At 41.9% G+C, this 18,578-nt stretch overlaps 2 protein-coding genes across 3 annotated transcripts in view; both read right to left on the bottom strand.

Annotated features, from left to right (window-relative positions):
* Positions 1–520: 520 nt before the first annotated feature.
* Positions 521–2,909, bottom strand: GPR150 (G protein-coupled receptor 150). The gene has a single exon (XM_072606101.1). The coding sequence runs from the start codon at positions 2,836–2,838 to the stop codon at positions 1,246–1,248; it is 1,593 nt and encodes a 530-aa protein (XP_072462202.1). The 5' UTR covers positions 2,839–2,909; the 3' UTR covers positions 521–1,245.
* Positions 2,910–5,502: 2,593 nt separating this feature from the next.
* The window catches only part of ARSK (arylsulfatase family member K), a 56,817-nt gene continuing 43,741 nt past the window's right edge, over positions 5,503–18,578 (bottom strand). For both annotated transcript variants that reach the window (XM_072606099.1, XM_072606100.1), the window contains 2 exons: positions 12,199–12,423; positions 5,503–6,570 (listed from right to left, as the gene is read on the bottom strand). In XM_072606099.1, coding sequence (XP_072462200.1) covers positions 6,290–6,570; positions 12,199–12,423 — 506 coding nt within the window. In that variant the 3' untranslated portion in view covers positions 5,503–6,289. The remainder of the gene's footprint in view (positions 6,571–12,198; positions 12,424–18,578) is intronic.

The following is an 18,578-nucleotide window of genomic DNA, read 5'->3' on the forward strand; positions in this document are numbered from 1 at the left end:
AATCCATCATTTTCAGCCTGGTAAACATGCCAGTATTATATAGGCTTTTTGAAAGGTTGCCACACAGCTCCCTAAGGATACATTTTTAGTCCTGGCTGCTTCTTCTCAGTGTGACTCTATCTCCCATATTAAAAAACTCCTCCAGGTGACAGCCAAGGTCTTTTCTCCCAACTAATCTTGGTGTCTGGAGGCTGAGATAGGGCTATAATGAAGAATCTGCAAGTCTCCTTCCCTCCAGTGAGAATTTTCTGATGTTATGTGGATTATCTCAAAAAGGTTAAGTTAGAGTATAATAACGATAGCTAATATTTACAGAGAGCTTTAACATTGGTGAAGCACGTTACATACATTATCTTACTCATACCTTCTTGGGAGTTAGGTTCCTGATGCCCTTAGAGGGCAGAAGCCAAATGAAAATGAAGGCACCTATTATTTTAAAAAGGAGAAGCTAATAATTCTTTGCAGAGTGGGCCACTTAATAAACACTTGTGGAATAAATGAGTGACATGTGAAAAATTACTATTTTTTAAAAAAAACCTTTTTATTTTTTACAAATACTCTATCACTAGTCAGTCACTACAATGTAACACAGCATGATTACAGTTCTAGCAGCATCTCAGCCACAGTAGCTAATCAATTTGTCCAACAGAAAGGATGTCTTTTTTTTTCCTCTCGTGGAAGGAAAGAGAAACACAGGACACATGGTATAAAAAATATAAGTAGGACTCAAACTAAATTAAGAATTGACAGCAAATACCCAAATCTTGGCACTTCAGTTAAAACACCAAGGCAGAATTCAAAACTCTACGTAAGTATTAAATAAATGTGAAAAGGGAGAGCTCTCAAAGATTTCTTAGTCTTCAGAACAAGTGGCTGCCTGATTTTTTTCCTTTCTTCTGTACACATTGGAGAATGGGATGAGAGTTCAAGAGAGAAATGAAAAAGTTAGGAAAGGAAGGAGGGAAAAGGGAAGGAAAGGGTGGCAGGAAGGGAAGAGAGAATGGAGAAATGAAACAAAGGGAAGGAGAGAAAAAAGGGAAGAGGCAGGGAAGGAGGAAGGATGGAAGCGAAGGAGGGGAAGGAGGAAAAAGAAGACAAGGAAAAGGAGGGAAGAAGAAAAAGAAAGAGGGTAAAGAAGGGAGCTTTAAAGCAAACCACCTGCTTTTCTTGATCATCAGTGATCTCTGGAGAGATGGGCTTCTCCCTGAAAGGCGCACAAGCGGAAAACTCAGGCCACTCCACTAACTAGAAGGCGCTTTCGCAGGAGCAGGGCAGCTGTTTGGGGGCAGGGGGTAGTGGTGGGTGAAGGGAGCCCTCCGACGTGGAGGCTCCCGGCTGCTCGCGACGACGGTGGTGATGATAGTGGTGGTGGGGCCAGCGGTGCCGGTGGAGTGGCTGGTGTGCCCGGGCCGCCTCGTCCTCTTCGTCTCCCTTCCTCGGGCAGTGGCCGCAGCAGCAGACCGTGCCCAGCCTCCTCCACAACCGCCGCAGCCGACTGTCACCAGCTTGGAAGAAGAGGTAGACGTAGGGATTGAGGGCGCTGTTGGTGACCACCACGACGCCCAGCGCAGAGGCCAAGCCCTCGCCCTGCCCTTCGCCCGGGGGCTCGGCTGACCAAGCAGCGGCCAGCTCCGCCGCGAAATAGGGCATCTCGCAGACCACGAAGAGCAGGGCCAGCACCAGGGTCATCTTCAGGCTCTGCACCTTGGCACGAGTGAGCGCGCTTCGAGCCTGGGCTCTGCAGTGGCCAGCCTGCCAGGCGCAGGGGGACCAGGCGGCAGGAGCTGGCGCCGGGGGTCGCCGCTGCCACAGTGTCCAGAGCAGGCGGCCGCAGGCTACGCTGAGGATGGCGAGAGGAGCCAGGAAGCCCGCCACTGTCCCATACACCGTGTAGACCTGCAGGTGCCAGCGAGGCAGGGCCCCGAAGATGCTACGGCACCGGCGCTCCCCGGACCATGCCCGAGCAGAAGCCGGCGGTCCCGGCGGGCTCTGCGAGGTGGCCAGGGAAGAGCCAGGCGTGGACGCAGCCGAGGGCAAGGCGGGAACCCCACTGTAGCCGTCGGGGAGGCCGGCGGCCTGCCCTCCACGGACCACGAAGGCCTGGGGCAGGGCCAGGAGCAGGGCCAGCAGCCAGCCCAGGGCGGCCAGGGCGCGGGTGGGCAGCGGCGGGCCCAGGGGCCGGCTCACCACCCGGTGTCGCTCCAGGCAGATGAGGGCGAGAATGTTGGAGGAGGCCAGGAGCGCCGACACCTGCAGCAGCTTCACGACCCGGCAGGCCAGGTCTCCCGCCACCAGGTGGGTGTCCCCCAGTAGCTCCCAAGCCAGCTGCGACAGCACGGTTCCGCCGCACACGTACAGGTCGGCCAGGGCCAGCTGCACCAGCAGAAAGTCCATCTTCCGACGCTTGGGGCCGGCCCAGGGTCCGCCGCCGCCGCCGCACAGCGTACAAAGCACGGTGGAGTTACCCACCACGGCCACCACCAAGATTATCCCGAGAGATACGAGCCGGACCTTGCGGCTGGTAAGCGTGGGAGGCGGGGGCAGCATCCCGGCCGCGGAGTCCCCCGCAGACGACAGGTTGGTACCCTGGCCGAGCGGGATGGAGACGGAGAGGTTAGGTACCGGCGGCAGAGGGCCGGGGCCAAAGGCATCCTCCATCTCCCAGCAAAGGCGGCTCCGCGGATGGAGGTGTGGGCACTGCAGGGGTGGGCGGGACCGGGTGCGGGAATTCGAGGGGAAGGTGAGGGCGCGCTCCAGCAGCCGGGCCGCCGGGTGAAGTTCCTTCTCGGAAAACAAACTTTCTTGAAAACGCACAAAGAGTGAGCAGTGCCGACACATTCGCTCTCCCTCTCTCTTTCTCTCTCCACTCCCCCCCACCTTTTTTTTAATAATCCGTCATTTGACACTGCGATGTGGGTTGTGCACCAAGCGAAGGCACGACTGCTTATTCGCCACCCCCCACCTCGAGCCGCCGCCGCTTCCCCTCCAACCAGGGCTGCCCGCCCCCTGTCTTCCCCGGAGCGCGGGGAATGGAGAGGATCAACCTTGAGAGAACAGGGCGCACGCAAGTGGCCTTGAGCCCAGGCAGAGCCCAGGCAGAAGGGGAAGAAAAGCGTTTGGACCCATAATGAAGGATTTGGCCGGAGCCTCGAAACCATCTCCGCTGGGAAAGCAGCTGCTGTCTGGGGCTTGAAACGGTCTTCTTTAAAGAAGGATGTATTTTCCTTAAACTCATGGATGGGAACAATTAACCTGATTTGAAGTGTGGCTCGGCGTAAGAAAGAAAGTAAAAGCAGAGAACCCAATTACAATGCATGAATAAAATCAAACCAGAAGAATCTCGGAGAAGCCTGGTACGTAAACCCGTCCAACAATCCGTGTGGATTTGGTTGCGGTGACTTCTCCCAGGAATGAAGTCAGACTTACAGCTGTGATTTTCTGATCACTAAAGGCACTCCTTTTTTCCATAGTAGCAAGCAGATTGCTACATTCTCTGTGATGTGAAATTGATTTCATTAGCCTAAAGACTGCACTAGTAAGTTTTATGCAAATAACTAATCCATTTATTGCTTTTCCCCTTATGTTTTGATCCAGGGACGGATGTATTTCTCATTATCTTGATTTCCCCTTCCACCAGATGGGAGGTTGCTAAGAGGAACTACGCCTCCATTAAACCTAAGAAAAGGTGACTAAGAAAACGTAAAAGCAGCCAATTTTTTAAATTTCCAAATTACTTGGAAATCCAAGGAATAGGAATTGGTTTAGATTAAATCCTTTCAACAGACCTCGCCTCCAGGGTCCCTCATAAACAAGATTTGATTTTTCCTGCTGGAGACATTAATTTGAACCTTTGCAACCCTTTCAATATATAGGTTAAGGATCCTTGCACCAGTCAGGTCCATGGTGAGGGTCAAAGGTAAATAATAAAATGCTGTGATTGAGAACTCTAGACTTGGGAAAGCTTTAAGACCTGAGTGCCAGAACCCCGTGGTATTTGCTTAGGTATCCCACTTGCCAAGCCTTTTCTTAAAAAAAAAAAATTTTTTTTTAACACATTCTTTTTAATAATGGCTCCACTGCTCATTCTCCCCACCCCGCTAAAGGAGTCAGAACACTGCACTGGGGTTAGGAGCTCTAATCCTACTCCTTGAAGACAGTTGTCTAACCCTGGAAAAGTCACTTTACCTCTCTTGGGACTGATTTTCTATAACTGTCAAATGAAAGGATTGTTCTAAGTCTTGCCCATCAGGCAGTTAGATGGTGAAGTGGATAGAGCTCGGAGCCAGGAGTCAGGAAGACTCATTTTCCCGAATTCAGGTCGAATCTGGCTCCAGACACTTAGCAGCTGGGTGATCCTGAGCAAGTTACTTAATCTTGTTTGCCTCAGTTTCCTCGTCTGTAAAATGAGCCAAAGAAGGAAACAGGAAACCACTCCAGTATCTTTGCCAAAAATCTGAGTTTCTCTTTTCAAGTCACTAAATGGCTGTAGAGTTCATAAAATTCAACCCAATAAGCATATTGTAAAGGTTTTAAAAAGTTTATTCAAACATATTATTGATAGTTTTTGTCTTTACATGACCGTAATTCCATGCCTTCCTTTCCCTCTTTGAAACCTCCTTTATGACAAAGAATATATCACTTCCATCCAATCCCTGAGGAAAAGTGCCTGGCTATTTGCCAGGCCCGGTGCTAAGTGTTAGGATTACAGAGAAAACCAAAGACAGCCCCTGCCCTCAAAGAGCTCACGATCAAAAGTGGCGTGGGGGTGGGAGAGAGAAGCAAACAACTACGTACAAAGGGAAATAATGATAACAACAGCTAACATTTACATGGTGTTTACTATACGCGGTGCACTGTGCCAAGTACTTTACAAATACCAGAGATAAGAGAGTTTAGGAAAAGCTACTAGTAGGTGGGATTTGGTCTGGGACTTGAAAGCCAGGAGGCAGAGATGAGGAGGAAGAACATTCCAGGAATGGGGGATATCCAGGGAGAAATGTCAGAACTCAGATGGAATATTTTATGTACAGAAGACAGAGGAGACCAGTGTCACTAGGTCAGGGTATGGGCATTAGGGGTGGAGGTGGTAGAAGACTAGCAAGGTAGTGGTTAAGTTACGAATGCTGAATATGAATAATATTGAATGACAAACAGAGGACTTCTATTAGATTCTGGAAGAGGGAGCCACTGAGTGGGTTGCGGTGGTGCGTATGAACTGCTTAGACCTGGACTTTAGGAAAATCACTTTGCAGGATGGATTGGAGGAGACACTTAAGGCATGAAGACCTACTAACTACATATTACGGTAGTACAGGTGTGAGGTGATGAGGGCCTGTACTACAGTGGTGGCAAAGTCAGAGGACAGAAGGGGGTGAGAGATATTGCAAAGTAAAATGAACAGGCCTTGGCAACAGATTGGATATGGAAGGGGAGACTGAGGAGTCAAGGAGCAGTCTTTGTGCAGGACTTTCAGACAAGTCACATTTAACTGAACAAATAAAATACTTTTGTAACTGGGACATTTATTAGCATAAACATAAAAGACATTCAAGAGAAGTCACAGAATGGCAGTAAACATGACTGAAGAACTGTTCAAATATGAAAAAATTAAAAGAATGGAATCCCACCTTATTCATTTGCAAAGCGTGCTTCAGTAGAACATTTTTTTCAAAGTAACTACAAGGATAACACAGCTAAGGCTGGGTCTAGGTGCTTGTTACTCTTGATAAATCCAATTCCCCAGGCTCAAACAAGCTTCAATCCAGGGCGCTAAAAGAATGGATGTACTGAAGGAATGAAGAGATTCACGGTCCAGTGAGTCTGCTACTCACTGCCTTGGTGATGTTGGATAAGTTACGTAACTTCAGTGGGTTTCACATTCTTCTACGTAATAAAGGCCCTGGACTGTTCATCTTCTAGCTCTAAATCCATGGTCTTACGGCTGTTCTTATTTGATATATAATAAATTTTAAAGGTTCAACTGGATGTTAAGACATTTCATACAGGTATTATCTTTGTAATAGAGTATTTGTAACTGTATAGTTGTTTTTTCACATTTTATTTAATCTGTTTAATGTCAGCACATGATGGCAGCTATATTAGAAAACATAATTCTATAAACCTCCAGCTTCTATTTTAAAATATAACAGCATTTAATAAAATTGCTTTGACTGCCAATGAACATTAAATTTCACTATCCCTTTAGTGATAAGGATTTTTGTAGTGGCATACATATTTATACTACTCATATAAAGATATAAAAGCATATACACATTTTTGTACAAACATTTTATAAATTAGCATTGCTTTTAAGCCATCGGTTAATTGCATGTTCATACTTCTTTGGTTCTTTCAGCCAGTCCTGGTGCCACCTAAGGTTTGCTATAACTTTTGTATAGTTTTGTCCTAAGCTGTCTTTCCAGCTGATAAACTGTTTCTTGTTGTATTGGTGGACAGAAGCAGAAACGACAGGGTAGTTTATAATGGAGCGAAGCTTTTGGTCCAGAGAATGAGTGATTTCTGGAAACTTTGTGGCTATATTTGTTAATTCATCTGGATCTGAAGAAAGATCTGAAAGAAAAAAATTTATATGGTTGAATAAGGTTATCTATTACTATTCAAAATTAAGTCACCTGCTGGAAAGATAGCGTTTTATGTTGAATTCAGAATGTAATTGAGAATGCCATTATTGTAATATTAGATTTGGTATTGTGTGAGAAACTGCTTCCTTCTTTTCAGTTAATGTGAAGGCTGTGCAGGAGGCATACCCTTGGAATGGTCCCATCTACCTGGCTGACCATGGCAATGCCCTACCACTATTTTTGGCTTTCCATCGTCCTTTCCTGTCCATTCTGTGGGGACAACTGAAGCAAAGTAGAGTACTCTAAGGTCAGGGCATTATCATTAGCAATGTAGTGTGAAACTTTTTAATGGGCTTGGTTGCCAAAGTACAAGTCCTGAGAGTACTTACAGTAAATTATGAGGATAAATTCCTTAAACATCCTAGAAAATAACACCTCGATCCATGGATTCTTGATATATCTAGGAGACAAATAACTTGTTCCTGAAACCTCCGTTAGATATAAGTTCTTTCATATTATCGTTTTCTACTAAGGCAAAAAATTCACTTCTTCACAAAGGGGATATATGGTTCTAGAATAAACAAGTTTCTGGTAGATATATTTAAGAAGTTAACATTCTTTTCATTTAAAATACACTAAGAATATTGAGGATGATGTATTATATTTAAAGTGTGATGATGCTAATTCCTCTAGGATTAAGCACAATTTTGTGCACAAAGTAGGTGCTTAATAAAAATTTGTCTAATCAAACTGAATTATTAGGAATCTATTTAAATAATTCATGCCAGAAATACACTGACTGATAAAAGTAAAGAACTTTATCCAAGTAAATTTTATTTATAAAGTACTTTCAGAATAAAAGTGACACATTCTTAATTTATTGCAACACCTAAGCACTGTAGAAATAAATTTGGGTAGAACTATTCCTCTTCCCTTCCTCTCAGGCTAAGTAGTGTGTGACTGTTCACCGAAAAGCTTTGGTATGCTGGAAACAATTTTATAAATACCTCATGCATGACTGTAATTCTTTATTTTCCTAAAAGTTCTGATTGCATTAGGGTTATCTATATCTATGACAACATTACTTATCTGGTCAAATTCTATTGAGTATATATAAAGTTGGAAAGGCATACTGGGGGCAAAATTCAATGCCTAGTTAAGAAATATGGATTTTTATTCAGTATGTTATGTGAAATGAAGTTTTTGAGTAATCTGATTAACTCAACTCAATTCAGTTCAACTAATACTAACTGAATGGAAAGGTAGGTTGGGGCCACATTGTGGAGAGACTTGAGGGCAAGGAATTTAAGTTTATTTGGTATATTTTTATTTTATTGGTAAGGCAGCTAGATGGCAAGAACACTGGGCCTGAGTCAGGAAGACCTGAGTTCAAATGTGGATTCAGATACTTACTAGCTATGTGATTCTGGACTGCCTCAGTTTTCTCAATTGTAAAACAGGGATAATAATAGAACCTACCTCTAAGAATTGTGAGGATGAAATGAGATAATATTTGTAAAGCACATGGCATTGTGCCTCGCACATATGGGGCATCTAATAAAGACTTGTTCCCTCTGCTTTCTCTGTGTAATGGGGAGCCTTTGAAATTTTTAAAGTAAGGGGATTAATTATGAAATAAACTTTAGGAAGATAAATCTGGCAGCAGTTCATAGGATGCTTCTGAAGAGGAAAAAAGACCGTAATCAGTAGGTTAATGAGGGGTAATGAGAGCCTGAACTAGGCAGATAGTAGTAGGACTAGAGTGAAAATTGGCAAAAAGAATATTTGAATGGATATGGTGGTAAGTAAGAGGGACAGGGAATGGTCAAAGATCTTCAAAATTGCAAATATGGATATTGGGAGGATGGTGGCACTTGATAATAATGAGATCTGAAGGAGAAGCAGTCTTTTGGGGGAAATGATATGTTCAGTTTTGAGGTGTTGTGGGGTATTTATATGGAAATATCTACTGTGATGTATTACTGAATGGATCATAGTAACATAAATCTGGTCATATTTCAAGTGATACCAATTAAAGATACTTACATAGATTATTCTTATGCTAATAATATACTCTCCACACAGTTCTTTATAGTAACAAATCCATTCAAGTATGACTCTAAAGACACAGCATGTGGTGCTTATAAGAGCCTCAGGTTACATTTATTAACACTGCTTAGGAAAAGAATGGCAGTGAAAGTTAAAAAAATTCAGCCACAGCTACGGCAATGTTAACTTTCAAATATGCAAATGTCCTTTTCTGTAAATAAAACATGAACAGTGGGGCTTAAGATGCAGATAGCCTCTGAGTAGATAATAGTTATTTACAGGTGATAAACCTGATGAATTCTTTTCTATTTCTTAATGAACTAAATATATGCTGACAACATAATTATCCTGAAAATGTAACTCGTTTTCTCTAAAGTACAACTACGATGCCTCATCATGGTATGGAGGTGGCTTTGGGTTCTTGAAGGCCATACCAGCAGCACAAGCTACTGTTCTCTGTCTCTCTCGTCCTATAAGGGAAGAAAGTCTGAATATGGCCCTGAAAATACGTCATTGTCTGAGGTCTACCTTACTGTATTGTTCATCTATTTTTAATGGAATGGGAAGATCTTTTCCATCCATTAATAGGGCTGTGTGACCTAACTAAGTCATGAATTCAAGTCACATGAAACCTGTGAGGGGAGGAGTTTGCTGAACGGGTGGAAGAGGAAGAGGTAGAGCTGGAACAGAGCTGAGAGGAAGTTGGTCAGACTAGTCAGAGCTGGAAAGGACAGAGAAAGCAGGCGGCCAGGATTGTGAGTGTTTGTTTGTGGGAAGGCCTGATAACATGTATAGACTTCTTGGATACTATGATGGATTTCTTTGTTGTGTTGACCTGAAAGTTTGATTAAAAAAGGCAAACAGGCTGAATATATATTGTTTATTCCCTTAAAGTTAGTCGTTACATGGTCATGGAGTCAGAAGGAAATCTCTGACTGTTACAGGAATGACCAGGCTTAAATCTGTTTTAGGACAATTCAAGGATGTCTGTGTCCCTCAGATTTATGGTCTCCATATGTGTTTAACTATACCATGAGAAAGGAATTTCTTAATTGGATAGGCTGTAAATACAATAAGATAAGAGAGGTGACAAAGTTACAGTTGAAATTACAACCCACGATATCTGTGTTTTCTTTACTATTAACACACCATAACATAGTATATGTCCACAAAATATTAAGATATGGAAAAAGTCCCATTATTCAAGATAGTATCTTGGGTTAAGGGTCTCATAAAGTATGCTAAGTCAGCCCCATCTGGCCTTGTGGACATAAGAAGAGGTATTCTCTGAGTTTCCTTCAGAGAACAACGAGACTATTAGGTCTAGGCTCGCCTTCCGATTGATTAAGTCAAACTTTTGCCCTTATTAAAGTCCAAAAATAATATTAAGTGTTATCAGTTGCTATGATGGATCTGGCTTTCTGGTGTTAGGATTTGGCTTTCTAGTGTCTTGGTGTTTTGGTACCTTGTTTTCTTTGGTGTGTTTTGGTTCTGTCTCCGATGTGGGGAGTTTGTTATATTGCGTGATTCAGAACTGTGCTAGCATATTCATGGCTGCCGTAGGCTCTGTGAATATTGCCTTGGTGATACACCTACCTATGTTTGCAGAGGCTCATTACCAAAAAGTGTCTATCAAGTGTGGGGCTTTTGGGTACACTCATGAAACTGTCTAATGTGGTGTAGATCAGAGGCATCAAAAGCACAGCTAGCAACCTACAATACTCCCCGGGGATCCTGGACCAGATTAAAATGTAATTGGGAAATATTTCACAAAATAAATAAAAACACAATAGAACACGTAGATAATGTTAATACATGCTTTTTCTAATTTGATATGTGGCCCACAGGGATCTTCATGTACAGCTTAATGCCTTCCATTTCTATTTGAGTCCGCTACCACTGACGTAGAGGGAATGCAATTGAAAACCTATGCTGATGAAAACATGGTTCTTCTGAAGCATGTCTAAGCAGTGTAGTTTACAAAGATAATTTAAAAGTAAGATTTTGAATATTATTAGGTTCTATTAGGTTCTTAAGTTTCCATTTGAACACTGTTATAAAAATCACCTTCCGTTACAACTGTGTATACTGTGTCCCGGAGCAGAGAAGAAAACCTCTTACTGACATGGCCTATGATTCTCTTTGTCATCTGAGCTTACTGGTTAATTGCCATCAGAAGTTTGCTTTTTAATACATGATGTTAGATGAGAGCTCTTTAGGGCAGGGAGATCGGTGAAAAAATACTGTAGAATTCTAAGTGAGACTACTCATTGGTTTCCTTTCCTGGCCTACCTTTGGTTCTTTTAGATATCTATCTCTGGGGGTATATAAGGAGGGCCATATATATATATATATGCATAAGCATCTAAGTAGCCCAAAGTCATCTGATGGTGGCATCCCGAACTCTGGTAATAGGGGAACTGGTCTTAGTAATAATAATGTTGAATATAGCGGCAACTAATATATTACTATAATACAATATGGTTATATTATTATATATAATAACTGACATTCACACGGTACTCTACATTTTCTAAGATGCTTTCTATACATGATTTCTTTTGAGCCTTGCAACCTGTGAGATAGTAACTGCAGGTATGATTCCCTGATGGTGAAAATGAGATTCGGAGGGTGTAAATGAACTGTCCGCTGTCACCCAGCCAGTAAGTGTCAAAGTGGGATTTGAATTCAGGTCTTCCTGAATCTGATGCTGCTTCTCTCTATCCTAAGCACACTCTCATTAAGAGTTACTTCGAAATAATAACTCTGATAGTTTAAGGAAAAACTGGCATTAACATGTGATTAAGAGGAATCAATAAGAAATTTTAAAAATCTAAAATGTTTATTTTAAGAAATAATGTAAAATACTATTATAATATTCCTGTTTGAATTGTTTCTTTGGCAACAGGATATAAATATTTTTAGAAATTTAAATACTTTAATATTCAACTTAATTCATTCAATATCAATGAAAAATTATATTCCCACTTTTACCAAAAAAAAAACAAAACAAACTATGAGGCAGGAGTAAATCCCTTCAATTTCTAAAGTTATATCTATTGCAAGAAACTGGTGCAATGTATATGCCTACCAGATTAAAGCTTGATTCATTCTACTTTTGTCTAGTGTACTATGAAAGAACAACTCTGTGAAGTTAATGAAATCTCACTTTGAAGATCTCCACTAGAATCAATTTTCTGCCTTTAAGAGACATTTTTTTCTCCCAACTTGTTAATCTTGCTAGTAAGGTACTCCTACTTTTGCCCTATTTGCTCCATTAATTAACTTTAAAAGTATATTGGGAGTTTCCATGGCAGAGCGGATCTGAGAGAGAGTGAGCCTTACATTCATCAAGAAGACATGCCATCAGGTTCTGCTTCTGACCCATCCTGGTTATGGGACCCTCAAATATATCACTTACTCTCTTAATGCCTTAGGCAACTCTTTAACACTATAAACCATTTACCAATAGTTTAAATAGAAGTTATCTACAACAATGAAATCACAGATCATTATTAAAAAACAGGATATAATAAAAATGAAATTTAAAACATGTCAACTGATTTACCAAAGAGTTGAGGAGGTGATGAGGTGCCATCAGAGTACGCTATGTATTTCCATTTGTCAATTCTCAGCATATAGGTGGAAGCATTCACGTTGCAGCCATGGAATTCACTCAGAATCCAGGGAGGGTGTGGCCTTGTGGACTTAGAATGATTACTGAATGCTTCTGATGATAATGGAATCAAAGAATATCCACTCAAGTTCTGAGGGAGAGGAACCCCAGCGATATCTAGAGGTAAAAAGTATAACAACAGTTTTTCAATAAAGCTAAAGGTACCTACAATACTATTTACATTTTTTCATGTATCAGGTCAAGGGATGGTTATCATATTCATTATGAGGAAAAATAAATCATGCTTTTGATACTGAGCCCAGAGGGGGCACAGTCATATGAAATAAGCATAACAAATTCTCAAGTTAATATTTTTAGCATGACAGAATAAGAAATCAATTTACAAATGGATTCAAATTGTATTAAAAAGGGGCAGAGCCAAGATGCGTAGCAGAAAGACACACATATGCTAGCTCTCCCCCCACAGCCCATAAAATACCTGTCAAGAAAGACTCTCAACAAATTCTAGAGCAGTAGAAGCCACAGAACAACAGAGTGGAGGAGATTTCCAGCCTAGGGTGACCTGAAAGGCCGATGGGAGACGTCTGTCGCACCCGACAAGGAGGAGCCTAGCTCAGCCCAGCCTTGGCCGCACAGCGCAGCCCGGCTCTGGGAGGAGGACTCGAGCCTGCCTGGGGGGGGGGGGGGGGGGGGGTTGGACTCCCCAGTCGCAGTAGCAGCAGTTTCCAGATCCCTCAACCCTCAGGCACCAAAGGTCAGTGACAGGGTTTTTTCAGCTGGCCAAGAAGGGCAAAGGGCCTCCCATAGCTCTGGACTGAGGCAGCGGCTGCAGAGGCTACATGGGGCAGGCAGCAGCAGTTCCCACAGCAGCCCTACAGCAGCTCGCATCCATTGTTGGAGTGTAAAAACCCTGGGGACACTGAGCAGCTGATTCTTACCTCAGCACTGTGTAGAGGCCCTGCAGCAGCTGATCTTTATCTCACACTGAAAGGCTGCCCTGCCCTCGCAGCTTATCTGAATCTCAGCCCCCAGGGCTGACCTGGTGGAACTGGAGGCCAAGTGGTTGTGAAGAGGAAACTCTGCTAAGCTTCTGGGCACAAAAATCTCTTCTTGCTCCCAGACCAGTGTACATGCTTGATTGTGCCACCTGGAGATCTTACAGACCCCCAGAGTATACCTTACTCTTGGCAAAGGACCCAAAAGTCAAGTAACTGGTTGGGAAAATGCCCAAAAAAGGGAAAAAAAATGACTATAGAAGGTTACTTTCTTGGTGAACAGATATCTTCTCCCATCCTTTCGGATGAGGAAGAACAATGCTTACCATTAGAGAAAGACATAAAAAAGTCAAGGCTTCTGCATCCCAAACATCCAAAATATTCAATGGTCTCAGGCCATGGAAGAGCTCAAAAAGGATTTTGAAAATCAAGTAAGAGAGGTGGAGGAAAAATTGGGAAGAGAAATGAGAGAGATGCAAGAAAATCATGAAAAGCAAATTGTATTAAAAAGTTTGGAACTTGCAATGCATTTTTTTCCCCAACAGAATAATGGGGTTAGGTTCCTAAGCCAGACCAAAAAAAGCCCAGGAACCCACAACACAAGAACTAATTTTCATTTGTAATGAGAAATAGAAAACAGCAACGTTCATAAAACTGCCTAAGTATTGGCTTCCCCATCTATAAAATGGGAATACTACTACTTGCATTTCATACCTCACAACGTTGTTGAGAAGATTAAGTTCATATATACTGCCCCAATCTCTCCTGAATTCCCAGATAGCTCCAAATGGATGCCTCATAGGCATCTCAAACTCAACATGTCTAAAACAGAACTCATTATCTTCCACAATTAAACCCAATCCTCATTATAACTTCCTTATTTTTTTTTAATTTATTTTTAACACAGTTTATAACAGATAAAGCAATTCAGACTTTTGGTCAGGTGATACATCTTTTTAAAGCATTTACAATATGGACCACAAAAGAATTTTTTTTTTTTAAAACATTAACCAACTGAGACAGAGATAATATTTACGTTGCTAACTTCACAAGCTCTTGACCTAATTATCTCCATATTACTAAGAATTAAAGGACCCTAACTTGTTGTTGTTGGTCTAAAGTCCTATGCCTAATAGCTTAATTTTAGACAACCTCGGATGTTCCCCTACCCATAATCTATAATTGAACAGATCTGGTATTGAGCTTACAAACCTTTTGACTATAGGAAATTGCCACCAAGAGTAGGGACACTGCAGGGAAACAATATCTCCCCAACTTCATGTCTATTCCAGGCAGGATTAGATTGTCCATTTGCATTCAGTCAGGCTTAAAATCTGCCAGGTGTCAGTGGGGAAATTGAGTCAGGAAAATCCCACCTCAGCCCATGCTTAACAGCCACTCTCCCACCCTTCCCTTGAGATCACCTTATGCAGTTCATACCAGCATCTCATCAGCTTATTGGCATCATGGATTGGAGGCTCTGATTGCCTTTCTTGCTACCCATACCTGCAGTTAGACTCAGAAGAACATTCACTTAATAGTTCCATAGCATCTAAAATTGGCAAGTTCCAATAACCAGGTTTCAAATGTGATTATAGTTTCACTTTGGCTAAGGAACATCTTTTAGGCAAGTCTTAAGTGGCTTACATGCCTTTCTATACATGTTCTAGTTCCTGATTAAATGGCAATCATAAAATCAAATTTACCATTAAAACCTTGACTTTTCCATCAATGCCAAATTTTACCTGAGGTTACCTTCCTCTAGGAAATTTAGACTGAAATTCTTTTCTCCAAACTAAAGATGTCATTGATTTATTCTCAGTAATTAATTCAGTCTATTGTTTTAATACTAATTGCTTTTACCTCACTTTGTAACATGTCCAATTTTTCTCCCCATCACTCCCCTCCCCCTGCTTCCTAATACCTTGCATTCTGATTACTCCTTCCCTCAATGTACCCTCCCCTCCATCACACTCCACCCCTCTCCTATCCCCATCTTCTCTCTTTTCTTGCAGGGTAAGATGAATTTCCATACCCCTATCCCTGTAGTTCTTATTTTCCGATTATAAGCAGTAAAAATTCTCAACATTCGTTTCTCATACCAACTTCCTTATTTTAGCTAAGGACATTCGTATTCTCGTTACGCAGGTGCACAACCATAGACTTGTAATAATAGCTAAGACTTATGTGGCACTTCAAGGTTTGCAAAGTGTTTTATACATATCACTACATGTGATTCCCACAACAACCCTCGGTGGCAGGTGTTACTATTATCATCCTCATTTATAGTAACCCCTTCCCTCATGCCCCAGGGCCATTTACCTGCCAAGACTGGTGGAATCTACCTTCAACCTCTATCTCACATCCACAGCTTTTTCTCCACTCACATAGCCTGATTAAGGAAACTCTTACATGTTGCTTCTGTACTGTTGTAATTGTTCCCAAATGGATGCTCACTTTTAGTGTCTCTCTCCCCGCTCCAAAATAACTTCCCCATACCTGCCAAAAACAATCTACCTGAAGCGTAAGTCTTTGTTTGTCATGATTCAGAATGTTTACTTTTGCTGACAACTCCCTTTGCCCCTGGTGCCTCTTTTAGCCATTGGTGAGTTTCTTTCAGAACCTCCATTTGGAGGAAGAACCCAGTTCAGTTAGCCTACCTCCTCTGGACCTCACCATCAGGCTTCTGCTGCCTTCTCTCTCTGCCCCAGGGATCTCTTCTCCCATTGATGGCTTCTCTTGGAAGCTCGTTTTGAGGAAAAGCCCAAACCAGTCATCCTTCATTTCCCTGGACTTTGACACTGCCCCATGAGGATAACATCTACCTCCCATTTTTAGTGCCTTTTTATGTGTTGGTTTCTGCCATTAGAATGTAAGCTCCTTGAAGACTGGATTGTTTTTCTTTTTTATTTGCATTTGTATTCTCAGTATTTGGCTTAGTGCCTGGCACATAGTAACCCCTTAAAAAGGCTTACTGATTTGACTTGCTAATAGAATTATGTGTATTAACTTTCTATATGTTATATATTGATTGCATTTTTGCATCCACTTGCATCCATGCATTGATTGCATCCATATTTCCTATGGATCTAATGCAAAATATGCTGATTATGACTTTTTAGGAGGGGAAGGCAGTTGTATGCTATATGGACACCTCCTACTATTCTAGCAATGTTTGTTATGGGGAAGATGTAACATGCTATCCTTTCATGTTCCTGAAAGAGGCAGGAAAAGAACATTTGTCTAAGGGACATTGAGGAAATCAGCTTGAGAAGAAACAGTCTCAATTAAAATTATGTAGAAAGGCATAGACTGTTCTGAGGACCTGAGAGAAAACTGCATCTCAGATCAATGTATTAAAGGCTTCGTCTGAAGGGTTACAGATGGTTGCAGGGCATTGCGGTCTATCAGATCATTTGTGTGCGATGGTCTTTAGAGTTGTGAAAGATACAATTGATAAACTATACATCAAATAACTGTTCTGGAATATGGGAATAGTATATAAGAAGTGGGTGGAAAGGTGAAATTTTTGAATTTTAGATTACAAATCTGAGATGGGTCACTGCTTATGAGTCCTGATTTTAGACATTAGAAACTAGAGATGATCAGGTGAAAAAAGAAGCAGGAGAATTAGGAAGGAGTTCAGGTGGAAGTCACAGGAGACAAGAAAAACTGTTCTCAGAAGACAAAACATAGAGTCTAATAGCATTTGACTGAAGCTGTGTTGCTGGGTGTCGTGCTGACTGGATGAGAGGTATTGTTCTTCCGAGAGCTGATTGGTCGGATAAAGACACAACTGTCCTTTAGTGCCATCTACAGTCTGAAGAAGGGAAGGTTCTGAGATTTGCCTGTATTGCCCCTTACTACCTTTGTAGTAGGAGAGGGAGAAATAAAGGGGGAAAGACAGCTTTTGCATCTGCTTTGCTGTGAGAAGAGATGTAACTTTGTTGAGAGCCTGCTAGGAGAAACATCCCTTGCCAATATAAGAGCTGGTTGGGGAAAGGCTGCATGACTCTCTGTCTATAGCTGGAGAGGGAGAAACCCCTCAGAGATCTGAGCAGATCTGAGGAGTCCGGAAGTTTTCTGGCTTGAGGGAAATGCAGGTTACTGAAAAAGCATAATGCTTTCTCAGAACCATTCCAAGGGCAGCTGTGTGCTCAAAGAGCTCATGCACTGATTCAGCAGCCTGAGTGAGAGTAGAAGAAAAGTAGCTTTGATAAGCAGAAGAGCTGTGAGGAGTAAAGCGGGAACTGAGAAGTGGTTCTGTCCAACAGGAGACACATGGTACAGACTGATGGCCTGCTGTCTAGGCGTGAGAGGTCTTAGACGAATAGACTGCATTTCTTTTATGTCTCCCTACTAGGTTCCTATGTGTGCTCATTAAACTCTATGACATTATGTCCATTAGTGGGAGAGTGCGACCCATGGTTATGAGTGGATTACTCCTGCTTTCACTTTCTACAGAGGAAATGCTCTGATTATTTTTGACTTGTCAGAAGAATGAACTCGGGAGCTCTAAGTAGTAAGGAGCAGAAATGCAACCCTCCAACGCTGGTATTACCCCCAGGACCCAGAGAGCACATTCGCTTTGTGGCCACATGTTCATGGCCAATGACCTCCCCCCACCCCCATCAGGGAAAACACCTTAGACCTGACAGAACGAGTTAAGGTTGTGGGGGGGATCCAGCTCTAGGGCAGGGGTACATGCAGCCAGTAGATAAATATTTATTAAGTACCGACTATGTGCCAGGCACGGTGCTAAGAGCTGGAGATCAAAAACTTCCCACTCCCAAGGAACTTACAATCTAAAGGGGGCAACAACATGCAAACAATCTACATATTTCTACAGCATTAAAGGTTACCTCTTTAGCATTATACTGTACTTTTAAGTGCTTTGTTTTTATGAAAATTAGTTTTTATATTCAATTTTTCTAGTAATTTTGCTATTGTACTCCATTCCATATTTTGCTATTACCAAGGAGAAAGCATTTACCTTAGTAGTAGGAAGATAACTGCATAACTGTTAACAATATCTAGTTTAAAATAGTGGGAAAAGTTTAAAATTATGACAACAGAAACGTAATGATGTTATTTTAAAAACAGGAAATATAGCTTCTTGACCTAGGTAAAATAATATAGGTAAAGGACTTCCTGGTTGTGGCCGTAAATTCATTTTACATGTTTCCTAAAGAGCATCTATAACTTTTATGCATCAGGGAAAGAGGCAACATGGTATAAGGACCAGCCTGGAAATTAGAGATTTGGATTCAAGTCCTCTCTCTTGTACATCACAACTGTGTGCCCTTTAGAAAGTTA

The sequence above is a fragment of the Notamacropus eugenii genome, chromosome 4 (genome assembly GCF_028372415.1).
Source record: "Notamacropus eugenii isolate mMacEug1 chromosome 4, mMacEug1.pri_v2, whole genome shotgun sequence".
NCBI classification, from domain to species: Eukaryota; Metazoa; Chordata; class Mammalia; order Diprotodontia; family Macropodidae; genus Notamacropus; species Notamacropus eugenii.

Coding starts and splice junctions, on each gene's coding strand:
- GPR150 (XM_072606101.1), bottom strand. CDS start 2,838: ATGTGTCGGCACTGCTCACTCTTTGTGCGTTTTCAAGAAAGTTTGTTT.